We start from the raw sequence: 21,471 nt of genomic DNA on the forward strand, positions 1-21,471 counted from the left end.
CCCTCTCACACAAAAATAGACTGATAACAATAAAAGATAGTGTTGGAGGCTGGGCTCCAAGTGTGGTTCGTGTGGGAGGGTGTCTGGATCCTGGGTGAGCAGACCTCTCACCTGGACACTGAGCAGAATCGTTCTGGCTACAGGTTGTCCTCTGAGAGGGACTGTGAGGCCTCAACATGAGAGGCGGATCCCTTATTTTTTTTTGGGGGGGGGGCGGTTAACCATACAATCTCACAGGCTGGGATGCTTTGGGAACTTAAAAGGAACATTATTGATAATTTGCCCCAGTAAATAAATTGGGGCTCCCACTTATGGCCAAAATACAGGGAAGACTTGGAGTATCTGCAGGCTCCCTGAAGTGGACACAAGAGGCAAGACTGGTTTTGGAGCCAAGTGAATGGGGCCCTACTGAAAGTCCCTCTCCCCTGGGTCTGACTTTGAGTCTCTGCTTCCTGATGTCCATAGATCCTAATGATCAATGCCCACTGTATTCGTTACCTCAAAACCCAACAAAACAACAGCAAATATTTATGACCCCTCACATTGGGGCAGGAACACAAGGGTGGTTCTAGCTCGTGGTCCCTCAGGAGATTGCAGTCAGGATGTTGGCTAGGGCTGCTCTTGTCTAAAGGCTTGACTGGGTTGGAGGATCTGCTTGTCAGGTGGCTTCTCACACGGACAGCAAGTGAGTGAGGGTAGCTGGCTGTGTGGACTCCTCTCACAGGCTGCTCGAATGTCCTTACAACATGGCAGCTGACTTTCCCAGTAGGAACCAGCCAGGAGAGCAAGATCCAGGCTGAAGCTCACCTGTTTGTGACCTTCTCCCCGAAGTCACCGAGCATCACTTCTGCCACCTTCTATTCTTTAGACTCGTGTCACTAAGTTGGGAAGAGAGGAGTGTCAAATAATTTATGGACATATTTGATACTGTACTTGCTCAGGATGGATGTTACAGACTTACAAAGTTAGGTGCTGTAGGTGTTGCAGTTAGGTGCTGCGACAGTACCTGGTACTCATTAAAAACAGAAATAATTGGAGTTCCCATTGTGACTAGCGGGTTAAAGACCCAACATAGTCTCCATGAAGATGCAGGTTTGATCCCTACCTCACTTAGTGGGGCAAGGATCCTGCATTGCTGTGGCTGGGCATAGGCTGGCAGCTACAGCTCTGATTTGACCCCTAGCCTGGGAACTTCCATATGATGCAGGTGAGCCCATTAAAAAAAAAAAAATTAATCTGTTGGCCCTGCAAAGTCCAACAGCAGCATTCCCAAATGTGGATGAGCGAGGGCAAGGCCTGCTGTTCAGCAAGCCCAAACACCTTGGCCAGATATGAATAAACTCAAGACATCTTTATAATTCAGGGTCTGAGAAAATTAGGTCAGCTCTGAGGCTTCTTCAGACTTAGAGCATTGTTCCATGGAGTCCATGTGGCCAGAGTGTCCCCTCAGTTTGGACAGTCACATGTGTCCTCTAACATCCTCTGATGAGCACCACAACCCCCCCTCTCCCCGCTTGGTGCCTGGAACCGTCAGGGCTGAGTCTCTTTCCTAAAGCTCAGGGGAGCTGAGCCCCAGAACTGTAGCACAGGGGCTTACTCCATGGGCTCTCCTCCAGCCTGCCCTCTGCTGCGCCCTTTCAAGGACTTTTATTTAATTTGTATCTCAGAACACTGTGAGATTTTAATGCCATTTGTGGCAAGAAATAGAAAAGCTAGATTGGCTTGAGTGAAAAGTAATTGCTTTGAAAATTGAACCTTGGATTGGCCTTGGCCACAGATTATTGTTGGGCCTCAGAACACTGTCACAGTGTCTCACTCTCTTGTCCTGGCCCCATTCTCAAATAGCTTGTCTCCTCAGGATGGTAAAACAGCTGCCAAGTCAGGGTGAACGAGCAACCTCATTTCACAGAAATCCTAGCAGAAGTTTCATTGAGTCTCATTGGTCTTATTAGCATAAACCTGGGTCACAGGGCCCACCTCTAGGGGAGTGGGAGTGAGGTAGAGTGCCCCCCAAACTCCTGGGCTGGGGGTGGGGAGAAGATGGCTCCCCAGAGGGAGCTTGTCAGGGAGTCATCAAAAAGCTGGATGGATGCAGGTGGCAGGACACAGGTGTCTCTACCCACCTTGTTACCCAACTTCCCAAAGTAGAAACTGGGCTCTGATGAGTGACTGGGGCCGAGTCTCCTGCTAGTTAATGGGTCCTAATCCTCCAGGCCTGCTCGTACTGATGGAAGAAGAGGATCTTGCCACCCGAGTCCTGACACCTAAGTTCTCTGTGGCCATCTTAAGTGTCCACTCAGAACTCTAAGACATGACCAATGGCTCTGGAAGTGACTGGGTTAAAACGCCAGTGGCTGGAGATTGTGGTGTGGGATGCTGACCTGCCAGTGGAGTGGGTGGAATTTCTAGTTAGGAAGTCAGCTTCTCAGAAACGCTGAGAGGACTCAGCCCCCTGGGTAACAACACCAGGGTCTTTTATCATCTCGAAGTTCATGTGACTTTTCCTTTCACCTTTTAGTGCTGCTCGGATCCTAAGATTTAAACCCAGAGTTCTTTTCCCACACGTGTCATTTCCCAGCAGTTCAAACTATCTGCTGAGGAGAAACAGAGCTGGTGCTCATGACAGGGAGGCCCCCCTCCTCACAGCCCCACATCTAGAAGGTTCCAACTGAACGGCCTGCCTGTTGTCTGCAAACACGGGCAGGGTGGGGGTAGTAGATTGAGCCCCAGATGGAGGAGGGAGAAGGGCCTCAAATGCAGAAGATGAGAAACAAGCAGAAAGCCTGAGCTGTGACTCTGAGATTGCTGGCACTGGAGAGGGGTCTGGGGGCGGGGGGCACGTCCACGCTCCCCCCACCCCCGCCAAGGTCACTGGGACAGGGCAGGAAATCTGAACTTTGTGCCAAAGAAAACGCTCTTTGCTCTTTATAAAAAGCCTGTTGAGCTTTGCTCACGAGGGAGCTGCCAGTCAGGACTCACGGATGGGCACACTGGGGGCCAGCAAGGGGTCTCCTGGCCATTTCTGAAGGCCCGGGGCCCCTTCACTTGCAGTCACACTGCTCTTTCTGTCTGGGCTGAGGACGAGCCCTGGATCCCGGAGCCGATGAGACAACATTTGACCTTTTTATTTCTGGTTGGGGAACCCCACACAGACCAGGGTCTGTTTCAGAGCTTCAATCGCTGCCTGTGAAGTCCCTCCCTCCCCGGCCAAAGCTGCACATGGGGTCGCAGGCCTCTCTCTGCAGCCCACTCGGTGCCATTTATGCCCGGGGCCAGGTGTTCCCTATCTAGATGGTCACAGGGACACAGCCCAGGGCAGAGGAAGTGCAGGGGCCGTGGGGCCACACTGACCTGGGTTTGAAACCCGCTTCAGCCACTTAGTAGCTGCACACGTTTTAACAAGTTGCCCAACTGCTCAGAGCCTCTGTAAAGTGGGGATCGTGAAACCTGCCTCACCGTGTCAGGATTAAATAAGATGGTACTTCAAGGGCCAGTCATGAAGAAGGCACCCTATAAATGTCTGCCCATTTCCTCCTCCCCCTTTGGTTCTCTGTCAGTGTTTCCTCACCATAACATCACTATAAAGTTCATTTTCTGGAGTTCCCGTCATGGCTCAGCAGTAACAAACCCAACTAGTATTCATGAGGACATAGGTTCGATTCCCCAGCCCCACTCAGTGGGTTAAGTATCTGGCATTGCCGTGAGCCGTGGCTGTGATGTAGGCTGGCAGCTGCAGCTCCGATTCGACCCCTAGCCTGGGAACTTCCGTATGCCACAGGTGCAGCCCTAAAAAGAAAAAAAAAAAGTTCATTTTTTAGCCCCATTTTATAGAATGGGGATTGGAGGCAACCTGGAGAAAGGTGACATCTGGGTGTCATGGTAACAGCCACAGAGGTTCCCATACAGCAGTGGCAGGGGCCCTGTAGACTTCACAGCATCCCCTCGGGTGTCCACTGGCTCAGGCAACCAAGCCCCACTCTTTTCCATGTGACTGTTCCCCATTGTGTGTCCTGCCTGGAACCAGTGTTTCCAGTGTCAGTGCTGTCCACAGGTGGTCTCCTGACACCAGCACCCACATCATTTGGGACTTGATTAGAAAAGCACATTCAACAGGCTTGTGGTTGCCGAGGGGGAGCAAGTGGGATGCACTGGGAATCTGGGGTTAATAGATGCAAACTATTGCCTTTGGAATGGATAAGCAATGAGATCTTGCTGTGTAGCACTGAGAACTATGTCTAGTCACTTATGATGGAGCATGGTAATGGGAGAAAAAAGAATGTATACATGTATGTGTAACTGGGTCACCTTGCTGTACAGTAGAAAACAGACAGAACACTGTAAATCGGAAAAAATAAAAATCATTATAAAAAAAGAAAAGCACATTCATGGGCCCCTCCCCAGACTGTACCTGCTCAATCAGAACCTCTATGGGTGAGTCCCAGCAGAGTGTGTTTTCACATACCTCCAGGTAGCTCTGATGCACAAAAACATCTGAGAACTAGTCAGGTTATGGCACAGCAAAGGAGAGAAAACCCATGATCCCATGCACCCTGAGGCCCCTTTGCAGGCCAGCATCTGAGAGGCAGTACAGGCTCTGGTTAGCCTGCCGGACACGAGTTCTAGCTCTACTGTGCGGCTGCTGTGTGACCTTGGCGTGGTTCCTGCACCCTCCCTTGGTCTCCAAATCCTGATCTGCAAAATGAATGATGTAACACTTACCTTGTCAAGTGGTTAAAAAGCATAAATCAGTTCATCCTCACCAAGCGCTAAAAGCAGTGTCTGCCTCATGGTCCGAGTTCAATACACATTAGCTGTTAGTTTTCAGGCAGCCCAGCCAAGTTGAGGGCCTTATTCTGGAGGTGGTTTAAAGCCTAAGGATTTGCCAGCAACTGTAGGTGGCTGAACAAGGAAAACCCTAGAAAAGTCCTGCTCTGGAGCTTAATAGGATCCACAACTGCTATGGTAGCAGCCAGAACGGTAACGCCTTTAGTCCTTATAGCAAGATTGAGGGATGGGAATTGCTCTCGGTATTCTTGTGGGGAGGTCACTTAAGGTGCCATTTGGTAAGTGGTAGAACTAAGATTTGAACCTAAGTCCTTTTGAAAAAAATCATGTCATCACAGGCTGGGAAGTTTCCACAGTCCTAGGTCCTTCCCCTCCAGATGTCTGTAAACTGAAAAGCAAAGCAGCTTTAAGTGGCCATTCGGGGCCTCTGCCAGCAGTTTGGCATGGACAGTACAGAAGGCATCTTTCCCGAAGTGGACCGAGAGAAACCGCTGAGGAACAATAATTAAATGAGTCCATGTTTAAGAGGCACTTAAGTGAATTAAAATCAATACGTGAGTCACATAAGTCTGCACAGCTGCCTTTGCTGCCATCCTTAACATTTGGCGGCTGGAATTCGTTGTCTGCAAAGGCCCTAGTTTGCTTGGAACCAGCATTCCCAAGGAAGCAGCTCAGCCCTGCATCGTGCATTAGGGAGCCTGAGAGGTTTCCAAGACCCAGGAGGCCGTTCTCCCAAAGCCTGAAAGGCTCCACTGATGTGCTTCAGTGGGCGTCCCCCTCCCTGAGGCACAGAGTGAGGGGGGGACATCGAGTGTTTCTGTGATGGCCTCTCTCCAGCTGTCTCAGGCTGAACTCCCTAGAATGAAATCCTGAGACGAGGCATCCTTTAAAGGTAATTTAGCAGGATGTGTTCCCGGGAGAAACCATGAAGGGAGTGGGGAGGAGGCCAAGGAAAGGTATGATATCAGAGTCCTCGCGGCGGGGAGAAAGAAGGTAGGTCACTTTGGCACAATCCAGAGTATAGGTCATACCTCAGAGTGTCCCAGTCAGGGACAGGGGCTTGGCTGAGGGACCTCCAGGGGGTGTGAATTCCAAAGCCTTTCCATCTGTCTGTGTTCCAGTGCCCGAGGGCCCTCCTCCAACAAAGGACATACAGGTCCCAGTGGATGGGGGGACATGGATGGAGCCCAGCTGGCACCAGCTACCCATCCTCCCCACGCCCTGCTGTGAGTGAGATGGTGTGTGTCTGTACCGCCGTCCGAAGCAGAACCGAAAACCAGTGTGGGAAACCAGACAAGTGAAACATGTTCAAAAGGAGAATAAAGAATGGATGAAACTGTCCCGTGAGGGAGAAACCCAGAAAATGCTGATGAGTCTCTTACTCCTGCAGGCTCAGAGCCTGGGAAGGAAGAAATAAACTAGTCCGTGCAATCTCCCCCTGCAACCAAGCCCACTTTGGATATAGTCCTAAATTGCGTTTATTCCAGCAAGTTCAGAACACACATGCTTAGGCATCTTAGGAACCTACAGCTCATCCTTCTTGTAAAGGGCCAGGAAAAATTGTCAATTTTTCATAAACAACTCCAGCAAGGCTGAATTTATAACCCGCCATTAGGAGTTCCTGCTGTGATACAATATCTTAATGATCCAGCTTGTCTCTGTGGAGGCACCAGTTCAGTCCTGGCTCAGCACAGCGGCATTGCTGCAGCTGTGGCATAGGGTAAGTCATAGCCCCTGCTCAGATTCAGTCCCTGGTTCCGGGAACTTCCATATGCAGCATGGGCAGCCAAAAAAGGGTTTTTTAAAAAAAAAACCTCACCATTAAAATAACCAAAAGCAACTCCTCCTCTTTCTGAAACTCATTTCAAACAACTAACCAATGAATTGAAAATGTTGAAACCACATATAGAGAAAAGCAAGTGTCATCCTAGGAAACAAAGCTTGTCTCTATTGTTCTTGGAAATACACTCAGCTCTGGCGTTTATTTGTTAGTGAGTCCTTATTCAATGCTGGCAGTTGCAGTTATATTGACTCAGGAGGTCCTTGGCCTCGAGGCTTTTCCTTGCTGTGCACTCAATCTGATTACCTGAGATACAGCCCGTGCTCCCAACTCTGCCCTTCTCTCGTGGGCATTCCTTAAAGCTTGAACCCTCAACTGGTATGTGTTTTTTCTATCAGATCAGCCGCCAAGGCAATTACTCTGCGTCTGGTATTTATAACAGAAAAGCTGGCTAAAAACAGGGATATACCTGTGGACCCCCATGCCTGGTTAGTCCAGTAATGTCTGTGAAGGAGTTTCCTTGTGGCTCAGCAAGTTAAGGACCCAGTGCCGTCATTACTGTGGCTCAGGTTGCTGCTGTGGTGCAGGTTCAATCCCTGGCGCAGGAACTTCTGCTGCTGTGGGTGTGATCAAAAAAACCCACAATAATGTCTATTGAATAAATGAATAACAGAGCACAGATCCCGCACCCACTCCAGGGGCCTCTTCTCAGGCTTTTAATCTGCTAGACACAGGTCTGAACCAGAGGACCTTTGGCTGGCTCTTGCTGTTTCATGAGCGGTGTTTTTGATTCTTGTCATTTGTCATAATTTTGAACTGTGTGTTCACATGACGAACTAAATTTTCTCACTGAAGTCGGCACCAATGAGACCCCCTGGTAGATCATTCTGTCAGGTCTTGGATTCCATAATTTAAAGAACTTACCAATTTGTTTAGTTAATTAAAAGGAGGGTTAATGCAATGGTAATAATAATGAGTAATAATGAAAGTATCTAATCAAGTATATAATAAGTTATAACAATGAAATAGGACTAGCAGAAATGATTACAACATTGTAAATCAACTGTATTTCAATAAAGCTTTAAAAAATGGAAAGAAAATAATGAGATAGGACTAATAACAGTGAGGCTGGGGAAGGCTTAAGTTTCTCTTGACATTGGCAAACTGATTTCAGGGATTTGAGTCACCTCCCCCCGAGCACACATCACAGGAGTCGTTTCTCAGACAACTTGGTCCTTCTCTCGCCTTCCAGGCTGGGAACATCTTCTGGAGAGAGCAAGGACTGTATGATAAAGGCCTGTGACCCAATGCAGGACATCAAGGCTGCTTAGTAGATAGTTATTAAGCGCAAGGGAGTGACCAAAGGAATGTAAGACGTAGCAGAAAACATGCATGTCTCAGATGTAAGAATTATCCTACAGAAGCTGTTTCCCATCTGAGAAAAAATAAGAAACATTTGTTGAGTGAATGGATGGGTTTCCTCCTGGGGGGCAGGGGGCAGGCACCCCAGTGGGGCCGGCCTTGGTCCCTGCAGAATTCGCCTCTCTGAGCCCTGCCTCTGGGGCATGGCAGGCAGGGCTCCAGTCTGGGTGCCGTAATAACAGATATTCTGTCGGCACCAGGGTTAGAACCCCAGGGAAAGCACTTTTTCCCCTTGGGTCTGGGTCTTGTTCTCTTAACTTCCAAAATGGCAGCGACTGTGCTCGCCCTCAGGGCCAGTGTTTCAAAGGCTGGTACTGATCCTTTGCCTCAGGTGATTCAAAATCCAGATTCCCTGACCCTGCTTTTGTGCTAATGAATTCTGATCTGGAAGATGAGGCTTGCAGTCTTCGTCTTTAATAAGGATTTAGGTGTAAGCTAACTTTTGAGGGTTCTTAGAGTAGGTAAGTATTAGAATCACCCAGGAAACCTTCAACAAATGCTGGCTTGTGCCAGGTACTTTGATTCACTGGGTCCACAGTGAGGCTTCTATGGGGGCTTTTTATGGCTCTCCACAAAGTCTTTCTAGCATTATTATACAAATTGCAGAGAAGTACCCCCTCTGGTGGTCCACAGCCTCTTACCAAGGTGTAGGGCTTGGTGAGAGCAGCATGGGCTGGACTGCAACCCCTCCCCTCCTCAAGCAGGTCTCTTGTGCAGTGAACAACCTACACAGCTATGCATGGTATCAATGGCAGTGGTTCCGGTGGTTCCAGTCATTCAAGTGTACACCCAGGTTAGGAATCAGTGACAGGTGTAGCTGATAATAGCCTTTGAAGGCTTTCAAGTAACAGTGAACAAAGTGGTTATGTTAGGATTCACCTGGGGCTGCTTGTAGAACAGATTGGGGGCACCTGAGAACAGGGTGTCCACAGAGAAGCTGTTTTCCACTTGCCTAGGTGGGAGGAGAGTGGAGCTGATCCACTGTGGCAGCAAGGAGAGAGGATGCCAGTTCTTGCAGGACAGTCCTGAGTTGTGTCCAGAAGTAGCAAAGAGGATGTGCCATGGAGAGGAGAGAGATTAGTAAGCAGCTGCCCCTCGAAACACAATTGCATAAGCCCGCAGCATGCTCCAGGGGTGCTGTGCTGGGGCAAGGGCCTCACTTAGGATTTCCTCTTCATCTGTGGCCAACAGAAGTTCAATGTCCCTGGAATAGCTCAGCCAAGGAGAGGCAGGTGTTGGCAGAGACATGGCCCAGCTTTTTCACTTATTGGTGGCACACATCCTCACCCCTTCAGGGAGCACGTAAGGACACCTCCCAAACTACTCGAATCCCAGGCCTTGTCCCAGAGTCTGCTTTGGGGGGAACCCAAACATGTCAATAGGTGGGTCCCCAGCTCCAGAAAAATGTGTCCTCACTCAGACAGTAGTCCTCAAAAAGCCTCAGCTGTAGAGTTCCTGTTGTGGTGCAGCAGGTTGAGGACCCAACATTGTGTCCATGAGGATGCAGGTTCCATCCCCAGCCTTGCTCAGTGGACTAAGGATCCGGCATGGCTGTGGTGTAGGCTTCAGCTGCAGCTCCACTTCGTCCCCTAGCCTGGGAACTTCCATGTGCCACAGTGTGGCTGTAAAAAGGAAAAAAAAAAAAAAAAGTATGAGCTGTGTGTATCTTTTTCTGGAGGGCAGAGAGCATAGGAACGTGATCTCCATGGCCTGGCATCGTGTCTCCTGAGTGGTGGTGGATCACTGACGAGGGATGTAGAGTGGGGTTTCTCAGATGGTCATGTTCACGGAGGTTACCTCGAGATCTTGTGAAACGACAGATTCTAACTCAGCCAGTCTGGGTGGGACCTGAAAATCTGCATTTCTAGCAAGCCCTCGTGTGATACTGATGCTGCTGGTCCAATGACCACCCTTGGAGTAACAAGGCCCTTGGCAGCCAGGTGCTTTACAAATGCGTTCTGAGCATGTGGGCATATAAGTAGGCTGGTAGGTGGGGTGAAGCTCTTCAGTGTAAGTACATCTCTCATAACCAGCATTCCTGGCCAGGCCTTTAATGAGTACCCCCAAACACTTGACTCCTACAATACCCTTCCATCCAAACACCACTCATAAGTTGTTTTCCTGCCGTTATGTGAAATTCTTTCCATTCATTTCAAGAGAGGTCCCCACCTTGTAGAGTTTTCAGCCAGCCTCTAGGGCCAAAGAGAAGAGTGACAGAAAATCAAAATAATTTGATGCCTGACATGGAATTCAACCTTGAACTCTTAGTTTGTTGATCAAGAAGTTGCAGTTTCTGAGAGATATTTTTTAAATCTAAGGATAGAAACTATTTTTTAAAAAAGCTGCAGAATAAGAAAACCTTCCTGGGTGAAAATCAAATACTTCTTAAGCCTTAGAAGACACGGATTACTGGTCTCTTCACTTTGGGCTTTTCACTCAGAGCTCGTGGATTTGCTTTTATTTATTTCTTTGTTTAGATTCTTAAGTTTGTCTAACTGTCATCACGAAGAGGGCAGTCACCAGCATTTGGGGAAGTGTTTTGATTTGTCTTCATCCTGGGAAAATATAAAGATTAGCTTTAAATAGAGTTGAGGTAATGCACAAGGAGAGGCGTGTTACGGGAATAAGACAGCTTATCCAAGTCAATTCTAATTCATATTTTTTTTAAATACAGTATTATATTATTTTCACCCCCTTTAAAGCTTTCAAAGTCCTTTTTCTAAGGTCCCAGAAGAGAGTTGAGGAAAAGACTGCCCTGTCTCCACTTTGATGAGATAATTAGCCCCCGGGCCAGCTGATGTCCCTCTGCCTTCAATGCAATGCGTACCGGGCTCTTTAAAGTACGTGCTCCAAATCGAACTCTCCTTAGCTTCAGAGGGGAGCTTGGCCTTAACAGCTATGTGGTTCATCTGTCTCAAACATTTGTTTTGACTCTAGCTCCTGCTTGCTCCGCTTTTTTAAGCTTGGAAAGAACAAACCCAGAAGAGTCTGGGCCTTTGCTTCCAAATGAGGGTTTAGACAGAATTTTTTAAAGGATCTTGCTTTGTAGTACTTACCTGGCCTGCTCTTCCAAAAGCCCCACGTGTGTGGGTAATCACCTTTATTCCCTCCAGCTGTTAGTTGCCAGCCCCTCTGTGGCAGGAGGTCTAGAACTACTGCCCCAGCCTTGCCAGGCCACCAGCCAGAATTGGCTTCTGTCCTAGAATCCCATGGGCTCCAGGTTCCTTAAAGGCTGCGTGTGGTTCATTGGGTTTATGCTTCCCACCTACTCAGGCTCAGTTTCAGTGAATTCTCTGGGGAGGGTGGAGAGGGGACTCTGTCTGTTTCTTGTTTGTCGCTCCCCACCCCAGACCCTCTCTGATCCATTCCTCCATTGCCAGCTAGGAAACCCTGGGCAAGGGCTATAACTGTGTGTTCCAGTTTCCTCCTTGTAAAATGGGCATAAAAACAGGAATTGCCTGGCACGTGGTAAGCCACTACTGAGTAGGGGCCAGTGGCATACGCCCATCCTTTCCAGCCATCAGCAGTAGCAGGCCAGCACCCGTTATGTAAGGCAGGTGTTATGGCTTCATTTTACAGGTGAGAAAAGGGAGGCTTGTAGAAAGGTTTTCCTTGACCACACATAGTTGTTACATCTCTGCGCCAGTCGTCAACATTGGGACACCGGTGCCAAAGCTCGTGCACTTGCTATGCTGCAAGCCCGTATGCTTTTCTGCAGGCATAGGAATTTCATGGGCCCTGCCCCAAAGGATTCCCCTCTAGGAATAGAACTGTTTCTTCTGGTGAGGCTCAGGCTGACTCATCCTTGAGTGGGGCCAATAGAGTGTTTCCTGGGAATGAGCTTTCTATGAACTCCCTGGGCCAGGTCATTGGGAACCCCTGCTCACCTCTGACTGCTCAGTTAATTAGACAATTGGAGAGAAAGTGCTTCCAAAATAGACCTGATTTCTCTTTTAACTGAAGGAGTTAACGCAGAGCTTACCACGTGACAGGGGTCACACCTCATGTGCCAGGAAGAAGGGAAGAGGGTCTTAGATGAACATGAAACTGCAGCCAGGCATGGGACGTGAAGGACCATCTTCAGTTTGACAAGCACGTGAGGAAGTAACAAACGGGAAGTTCAACTTCACGCTTTCTCAGGCACCCAGCATAAGCCCTGACCCAACTTTGCGGATTTGTGAAATCAAATGCTGTGCGATTGGGAGGAAGGACCCCGGAGGCCAAGGAGGTTCACTAACTTCACGATCTGAAGGTCTGGTTCTTCCTGCCAGCCACACCGCATGTTACAAGCAGGGCTGGAGCTTGGCTCCACTGGCCAAGCTCCCGGGGCTGGGACGGCCGAGGTATGTCTGGAAAAGAGAGGGCCTTTGCCAAGGCAAGCATCTCCCATGCCAGGCAGACCAGCAAATAAGCTGCCTCTTGCAGTCCCTTCATCCAAATCCCCGAGGAGCCAAGGCCCATTCAAGTAATAAGTGCAAACTCGTGTTCCTCAGTGCCAGGCTCTAATAATGCAGAGGTGAACATGCACAAACTAAGTATGCTTTCATCACGTGTTCTAACAACAACAAAATGTTAATTGATGTTTTCCTGATCCTGAGAGTAATGTGTCTTGGCTTAAAAAAAAAAAAATTAAAAAAAAAAAATGGAGTTCCCGTCGTGGCGCAGTGGTTAACGAATCTGACCAGGAACCATGAGGTTGCGGGTTCGGTCCCTGCCCTTGCTCAGTGGGTTAAGGATCTGGCGTTGCCGTGAGCTGTGGTGTAGGTTGCAGACGTGGCTCGGATCCTGCGTTGCTGTGGCTCTGGCATAGGCCAGTGGCTACAGCTCCGATTCGGCCCCTAGCCTGGGAACCTCCATATGCTGCAGGAGCGGCCCAAAGAAATAGCAAAAAGACAAAAAAAAAAAAAAAAAATTTTTTTTTTTAGAAAATTTAAACCTAAGCACTCAATCTCCGGGGAGAAATCTTGATAGCATTTTATGGCTGTGGATGCCCGGCTAGCCTAGGAAAAGTAGGACCAGGAAAAAGGCCAGTTTTGTGAATCCCTTAAAATAGGGTCCAAAATATTCATAGTAAAATTTTTGAAGTTTTGATTGAGACTTGAGTTGAAAAATGAAACTAAAAATTGGGAAAATAAGTGTATGTTATTTTACACTTAGCAGCTCTTGTACGATTGTAATTATAATTGTCAAGGATATCTTAGACCCAAAGCTAAAGATAATTTGCTTTATTAGCATCTTTAAAATAGTAGCCCATTAATTTCTGAAACAGAGAAGTAACTGAGTTCTGGATGGGCAGCTTTGGGATGTGAATATTCCTGTTATATCATAAGGTAACATTCTTTGCTTCATATTTTGCTTTTTTTTTTTTTTTTTTTTTTTTAAGGACAGTCAACAGAAGGTTGTTGCTATGCCCCAAGGGCTTCTCTTGATCTTTTAAATTTAAATCCTTATCTTCTGAAGCATCTTAAAGTATTATCCTCCAAGGATAATTTTGACTTCAACAGTTCATTGACCTAACTCTGCCAGATCAAGATTTATCCGTGGCTCTTTGAGTGGCTTTTTCAAGGAAGCCTGCACCTTTGCAGCAAGGTTTTAGTAGATTTTCACTGAATTTGCATTGGGTAATCAGATTCTCCATTGTCTGGCATTCAGGGACAAAGGGTAGAGTCTATTCACTGGTCTGAGTTCCCCAGCAGAACTGGTAATCACAGGCCTTGCAGCAGTGCTGAAGTTAAGCTCTCCTAGCTGAAGTCATTGTAAGCCATGATTGGGGCATGAAAGGAGTCAGAGCCAAGGAGAAGCCTGGTCCTCCCGGACCCTGGAATCTCTTCCCTGTATTTCCTGGTGAGTAATACATGCTCATTAGAGATAATAAGCACATCCCCCAACTAGATCACTACTCCTAATGTTGCATAAAGCCAGGGAACGGTGTAGCCACATCTCCCCAGAATTCTTTTTTTTTTTTTTTTTCTTTTTAGGGCTGCACCTGCGGCATCTGGAAGTTCCTGTACTAGGAGTAGAATTGGAGCTATAGCTGCCAGCCTATGCCATAGCCACAGCAACATGGGATCCAAGTCACATCTGTGACCTACACTGCAGCTTGTGGCAACATTGAATCCCTAACCCACTGAGAGAGGCCAGGGATCAAAACTATATCCTCATGGATATTAGGTGGGTTTTTAACCCACTGAACCACAATGGGAACTCCTAGAATTCATTTTCTAAGTTTCCTTGGAACTTTCTATGCCTAGAGGGTGCCAGCGTGACAACCAGGGGCAGATGGTACCTGGCTCCATAATGATCCTGTTTTATAAGTTTCTGCTCCAGACATGATCTGAAACCAGGACAAAGTGGGTGCTGATGCTGCTTTCAGGTAAAGTGCTCCCCTGATGGGAGCAGCTATGCCGACTTCATAACAGGCAGTTAGGGAGTTTCTCGTGATTAGTATGGAATTGAACAACATTTATTAGTATGTTCCCCTTCCATTGCCTCTCCTCACCCTGGGAACATGCCCAGGACTTTCCAGAAACTCTCATCCATAGAGAGAATTGTCTTGGAGTTCCTAGCAGTTAAGGATTTGTTAAGGCTTATGTCCCTGCTGTGACATGGATTCAATCTCTCGCCCAAGAACTTCCACATGCATGTGGCCAAAAAAAAAAAAAAAGAAAAGAAAAAAGAAAAGAAAAAGATTGTTCATAGTAAGGTTTGCTAGAGCCAAACCTGAGATGGGGTTTCCTGTGCAAGTGACTTATTTTGGAAATGCTCTTGAGAGACGGAGGCTGAAGGGAACAGAATAGGACAGAGGAAGGAGCCACACAAGAGTGTGCTATCAGCCTGGTCCCATGGGTTCTCTGGAATAGGAGTTGCACAGCACAGCTGGTCTCTCATTGAGGCAAAGGGGTGGCTTTTCACTCCCATGACAATCACGGGCTGCAGAATGCTGGTGAGGAAGGGTGACCCCCCCCGCCCCGCCCTGGCCCTGTGGCTCCCATTCAGCGGAGAACTGGAACCCATGTAGTAAAGGTGTTCTGGGTGCAGCACCTGGGCCGCCCACGCCAGGAGTCTTAGCGTTTGCCAAAGCCCACTCTCTAGGAGGCCTCCTTCCCTCATAGCTGCAGTAGGAGGGCAGAGTATAGTCTTAAGGCCTTTTGGTCATGGGAACTTACATAGTCACAGGAGGGCTGTGCCGGTACTGACAGGTGGCAGAAGGATAGTCCATGACCTCCCTCCCTGTGGCGCCATCCAGGAGCACGTGAGTCATGAGCCCTGTGCTCAGCACTGTCATTTCTACAGAAGTCTTTGGTTTTCCCTCTTTCTGCGTGTCTCCCTCCAAGGTTCTACGAGAATTCTGTCATTCCTATTAGACTGAGAAGAATGAAAGAGAGACTTGAAATTGTGCAGTAAATGCTGGTTCAAGTGTTATTTTCTAGCATTTTGGAATGAACCAAAATAAGGTAGCTCAGCAGCTCTCATATCATCAGAAGCAGTCTTAGGTCAAAGCTAAATAAATGGAGGCCCCCTCACATGCCAGAGTAAATTCTTAAGCCCCAGTCAGCCCTCCACATCCATGTGACCAGACGTCTTCAGGGCAATAAATCTTTAAGAATAGATAGACCTTTGACTTCAGTTGAAAACCTCTCTTCTCGTTTGAAGGGGATTTCCAGTGAGGTATTCAGGTTGACAAAAGGAGTTTGGAACTGGGTTGATGAATGTAATTTATGTATATGCATGGAGGTTCTTGAGAGTAATTATACCAGGATGTGAACCAGGATTGCCCCCAAGGAGTTGAGGTCACCCAGGCTTGGGCTCACTGCCTCTAATCCCTACAGGCCAATTAGCTAGGATTTAGAGTAGCTTCTACTTGGGCCAGTGGTGGACATTGCTCTTGGGAGACCAATATGAGGAAAGGGATGGTGACAAGAAGCCACCCATACTGAATCATTAGAACCAATCTTTGGGCCATGCTGTTCTTGAGACCACATTTGAGAAATGATTCTCTGGTTTTCCTTATTGAAATATGTCAGTGTGTCATCCAGGTCCCAAGAGCAGGCCCTCATACTGCCATGCCAGGGACAGTTTCTCTGCTGGGAGGTCTCCCACTTCCAAGCCTTGAGGTCTTCCAGGCCAGGGACTAACATCATTCAGACCTGTGAGCTTGGTGCTGGTCGTGGGAGGGGATATGATGACTCAGCCACCCAGTGGATGCTCCATCCATCCTGAATCCTGTGCCACGTCCACATGACGTATGTGAACTTACCAACCATGAGTGTCTGGGGGCAAGATGGGTGAAGAAGACCTGGGAGGAAAGGCCGAAGAAAGGTGTTCCTGACAGTGGAAACAACTTAAACAAAAGCACGGAAGTGATGCCAGGGAAAGAATAGAATAGTAACGTATATGCTCAGAAGAGTAGGGGCCAAATGGATGCCCATGTTAAGGTGTTGAGCTTTATTCTGCTCACAATGGAGAGAGGCATTTTAAGAAGCTTCCCCGAGCAGCCTGTGGAATGAACCGCAGAAAGGCAGACTTGTGGCCGTGGCTCCCAAATCATTGCACAGCAGAAATTTACTTTGCCACCCACCCTGTGCTGAAAATGCTTATCTCAAGCCCCACAGTCTGAGTCTACTCCGAGACAACTCCATTGCCTACCCAGACCCTGGGCTATGGCCCAGGAATCTGTAATTTTAAGATGCTCCCAAATCAGTTCTAATGCAGGGGGTCCCAGGCCCATGTGAGCATGAAGGCTGCCGAGGTCACAGAGAACCATTAGAAAATTCACAGTCACAGAGATCAGTGATCCCCACTGGACATCTAGATTGGATGCTGAAAGATAAGCTACAATTTCCTTTTAGATTTATATATTTCCTATCTTTTATTTCCTTCCATTTGGGGCTTTGTTGTTCTGTTGCCATATTCTGTTTAAAGTTTTATTGATGTTTAGAAAACAGGCAAAAGCACACAAATCATTCAGTGAATTTTCACGGTGATCACACCTGAGAACATCCTCACACCCCAAGAACTCCTTTCCATGTCCTGCCTCCCCAGTTATTATCTTGACCTCTAATCCCACAGATGAGGGGTTTTTTCAAGTCATTTCTACTTTCTGTGTGTTTGCTAATGTTTGTAAGATATTAGTATAGTTGTGTACATGTATATCTTTTACCTAAATAGGTATTTTGTGGTGAAGGCTCACATTTTGTTTTTTTTTTAATTTTATGGCCACACCCATGTCGTATGGAAGGTCCCAGGCCAGGCAATCCAAGCTGCAGTTGAAACTTATGCTGCAGCAGCAGCATCACTAGATCCTTTAACCCACTGTGCCAGACCAGGGATCCAACCTCTACCTCCTCAGCAACCTGAGCCACGGCAGTTGGATCCTTGACCCACTGCACCACAGCAGGAACTCCCCACATTTGTTTTTCCCTGATTGAACACACACATTTTAAAAATCTACTTTACCCATCTAGCTGGAAAAGCTGGTCTGAGTGCATCTTAGAGATCAGAGGAGGGAGCATGGATGGTGCTCCAGAGCCAGAAGCCAAGCTGATTCTTTTTGCCTGCCATTGTGTTATTGGCTATGCTCCTTCCCTCCAGAAAATCAGGTCCTTGGAAGGAGAAGGAGACAGGTGGTAAATGGCAACGACAGACCTTGGGGGAGTCATGTGACCTCACTGAACTCCAGGGCCCCAGCTTCTAGGCATTCAGCAAGTGCTCATTCTGCTCTGTGCTTTCTCCTGTTCCAAAATCTGCAAACATTCTCCCTCCCTTGGAAGTCTTGATTTGGCCACAGTGACTGGGAGTTAGGAAGAGCCTCCTGTTTTCCTTTGAACTTGGTTGTAAACCATGTGTCCAGGTGGGAAGACAGCAGCTCTAGAGTCCAGCCCAGGCCGGCCTTGCTGGGAACCCCTCCTTGCCCTTGCACACAACCCAACCCTCGGAAGGCTTGCAGGGAGCAGGGGGAACTCAGCCCTCATTGCTTCAGGCTGTAGAAAGAATCCCTGTGAATCCTTGATGTGATTCTCTCAGTGTTTGTCTTTCCTCAACTAGTAAGACCTTGAAAGGCAGGATTAGGGCATAGGCATGGGAGAGAGGGGCCAGAAAGGTAGCTTGGATGCCTTTTAATCCAAACCCAAGGAAGCATCCAGCTCAGGTGTGGCCCAGCCCGCTTCCCCAGGAGAGCACCAGGATTCAGAGCCAAAGCGTTGCTGAAGAATGCAGAGGGGTTTTGGCCTCTGCACCATCTTCCCAGGAAACCTCTGGCATGGGTGGGCAGTCAGAGGAGGACCAGGGCCCTGGCCTGTCAGAGGCTCCTCATCCCAGCAGTGCCCCCAGCAGCCGTCATCTGGGAATTTCCATAAAGAAGGGCCGTGTCTGCTGAAGTCCAGCCCAGCCTCCCTGAAGCCCCTTCCACACACCTGTCTTGGTGCAGTCAGCCCACCTGTTGGTGCCTTTTGTCTTTCAGGAGGAAATGGGCATTTCCTGTGAACTGCTGGAGTCAGACTTCCTCAAATGCAGCGTGGGATTTCCTTTCATGAGGTCAAAGTCAAAGGTAAGGGACAGGGCACTTCCTTGGAAGCAGGCCCCTGGCCCTTCCCACTGGCCGCTCACTCTGCCAGCCACCTCCCCAAGATTTCCTCCGCACCCCTGCCTCCCTCGGCAGCTGGAGTAGCCAGCAAAACCCTGCCTGGGCGGGGCCACCCCCATCCACGGCCATCTCCAAGTCTGCTCCAGAGGGGCCATGCACGTATGCTCTTTCCCCTTGATCCATGTGACACACCCCAAACGTGAGACACACACCATGGCCTTTGCACTTTGTCAAGCATCGCCTGGCTGGCATAAACATTCTCTTTCTGGGACATCCCGTGCCACTTAGAGTCCCTGAGACAGCGTAAGAAAAGATGTGACCTGGGCTAGTGACCTATAGTCCTAGCTGTCACTCTACCAGGCACTCGCAATTTTTTGAAGAGAGCTCTTAAAATTCTTAAATATAGTAAATAATTGTATTGCACTTCATTTAAAAAAAAAAGTATAAGAAGTTACAGTCACATTGGTGTTTGTAAGGACCCAAATTTCCTAAGCTCAAATAATAATATGGTCTAACCTATTCGGAGATTCATAGAACGTTCTAGTATGTGTCATCATTATAAGGAGACACAAAGATGTAGAAGATGTGATTTTTGGAGGCAAAACTAGACTCTAAAAGACCAGGTCTGCCTCTTAAAATGGAAATGGTTTTCTCTGTTATGATTTGAAGGAGATTTCATATTCCTTTGCCCCCTCCCTAAAAAGACAATGAAAGGTTAAACCGTTTCTCCTCCCTGTGCTATACATTCAGATCATTTTAATTTCTAAGGCTTTTTGGTCCTGGGACGAAGTAGCTGTTTTCCAGACCAGTTGTGAGAACTGTCTGGTAAGAAAGATTTGCTCATTTCTTAGCGAGTCATTTGAAGCCATCAGCCTCCTTGAGTGTGCCTGCTCCAGACTCTGGTGGCTCTTACATCCATGATTCCTCAGCCTTTTTCTGGCTCTGACCCTCATTCTGTCCACATTCATCCCAAGAGAAGGGAAGCCTCAAGAGGCGGCTGCCCTTAGAAAAGCTGGCAGAATACCAGGTAGGGTGAGGATGCAGGAGGAAGACCCTGAACTTTGGGACATCATTGCCTGTATTGAAGTGTGCAGCCTCTCCCCGGACACACAGACATTTATTTGAAACCTTTTGAGCCGCAGAAAAATAGACTTAATTGAAAACTTTGAGAGTGGCCATTGTATCATAAAATCCAGCCTCCATCCCATATCAAATCTGAGGTGTATCTTTCTAGTTTTAAAGATTATTTTTAAGAGGAAAACTTATGTCACTATCACAGATGGATCCAGGATCACTAACCCTAAAGAGAAAGTGAATAAATGACTACAACAAAAATAAAGCAATGTTGTCTTCTGGGACATTACATTTTGTTAAAATTCATCAACTCTCAAAATAGTCAACAGACGGATGAATGTTGGATGTTGGATTTTTTTTTTTTTCCATCTTGTTAATGCCACTCCCTTCCTCTCACATAGAGAAGTTAAGACCTGTAGCCAGGCTAAACCTAGAGGCAGGGGATCTGGGGGTGAGTCCATGGAGAGAAAGCCCAAGAAGTGACCCAGCAGGGATGGGACACCCTTTATCCACAGCCTGGCTTGTCCTCTCCTGTCCCTCAGACCCCATGGGTCATGAGGCCCTGGACCACCTGCTAAGCCTCATAAGCATGCTCTCTGCTTGCTTTGCTGGCTGTATGTTTCTGTCTCACGACCAGCCTGCTCAGTTCCTGACCTTCTGTTCCTCCAGGCCTCTGGCTCTGATTTTGGCTCTGTGCCCAAATTGTTTTGCTTCTCACCTCATTTTGATCTCTAGAGGGTTTAATTCACACCTTCTGTCAGTTCGGACTCTTTGCTGGGACAGGACCCTTGACTTTTCCTTCCTTTGTGTCCTCCAGCTCTGTTTCCTGTCCTGTCTCCATGCCCCACCCTACCTGAAAGCTGACACATCTCACTGCCACAGAAATTTCTTCCCAGAAAGGGATGTCCAGTGTCCACTACAGGTGGTCCAATGTCATGGTCCCATGTTCATTCCTTTCAGGTAGCATTCAGTTTAGTAGAATCTGGAACTGCAAAGTTAGACCATTGCCTGGAATTGGTCAGAAAGGAACTCCGGAGTTCCCATCGTGGCCCAGTGGTTAATGAATCTGACTAGGAACCACGAGATTGCCAGTTTGATCCCTGGCCTCACTCAGTGGGTTAAGGATCCGATGTTGCCAGGAGCTGTGGTGTAGGTCCAAGATGCAGCTTGGATCTGGCGTGGCTGTGGCAGTGGTGTAGGCCAGCAGCTACAGCTCCAATTCGACCCCTAGCCTGGGAACCTCCATATGCCGCAGGTGTGGCCCTAAAAAGACAAAAAGACCAATAAATAAATAAAGGAACTCAAATATTTAGATATTAAATAAGTCATGGACTCTCAGAACTTGATGGAATTCAAGGAACATTTTGTCTACTTTTTTTTTTTTTTTTTTTGGAGCTGTGAAGAGATTGGGTGTCTCAGCCAAGGTCACATAGTCAATTTGTGGTCGAGCCTGGCTCTTTAAGCCCTGCCCAAGGGGTCCTCCCACATTCCCACACCATTTGCTTAGGGCAGCATGCCCCAACCCACAGGATGTGGGTACCATGGGTACCTGAGGTGACTGCAGGCGGCTCATGAGCTTCTCTTGGGTGATATATGGACACCACGCTAAACAGTGTTAACTCTAATGGTGAGAAAATTATTACTTTTTCAATGCTCTTTCAATCTCAACCCAGGGCGAGAGCAAGTCTGTGGTAGTGCTGACATATCTGTAACACCTCCCTATCCCTTGTTAATCTCCCTTTTTATCAAAATAGAGTAGACTCCAGGCTCAGAGGCTTCACCAGGCAACAGAATCCAACACTGCTTTGCTTTTGTTAACAGTTATTTT

At 47.8% G+C, this 21,471-nt stretch overlaps 1 protein-coding gene across 6 annotated transcripts in view; it reads left to right on the forward strand.

The window, feature by feature from the left end:
• ITGA9 (integrin subunit alpha 9) overlaps window positions 1-21,471 on the forward strand; it is a 354,847-nt gene that overhangs the window by 250,713 nt on the left and 82,663 nt on the right. For all 6 annotated transcript variants that reach the window (XR_014822712.1, XM_021071658.2, XM_021071659.2 and 3 more), the window contains exon 19: window positions 18,447-18,533. Coding sequence is in view for 5 of the 6 variants with exons in the window: in XM_021071658.2 (XP_020927317.1) it covers window positions 18,447-18,533 (87 nt within the window). In the remaining variant the exon portion in view is untranslated. The remainder of the gene's footprint in view (window positions 1-18,446; window positions 18,534-21,471) is intronic.

This window comes from Sus scrofa, chromosome 13 (assembly GCF_054392235.1).
Source record: "Sus scrofa isolate SSC_HxYL_T2T_F1_AM1 chromosome 13, Sscrofa_HxYL_maternal_Yorkshire_Landrace_v2.0, whole genome shotgun sequence".
In the NCBI taxonomy this organism is placed as follows: Eukaryota; Metazoa; Chordata; class Mammalia; order Artiodactyla; family Suidae; genus Sus; species Sus scrofa.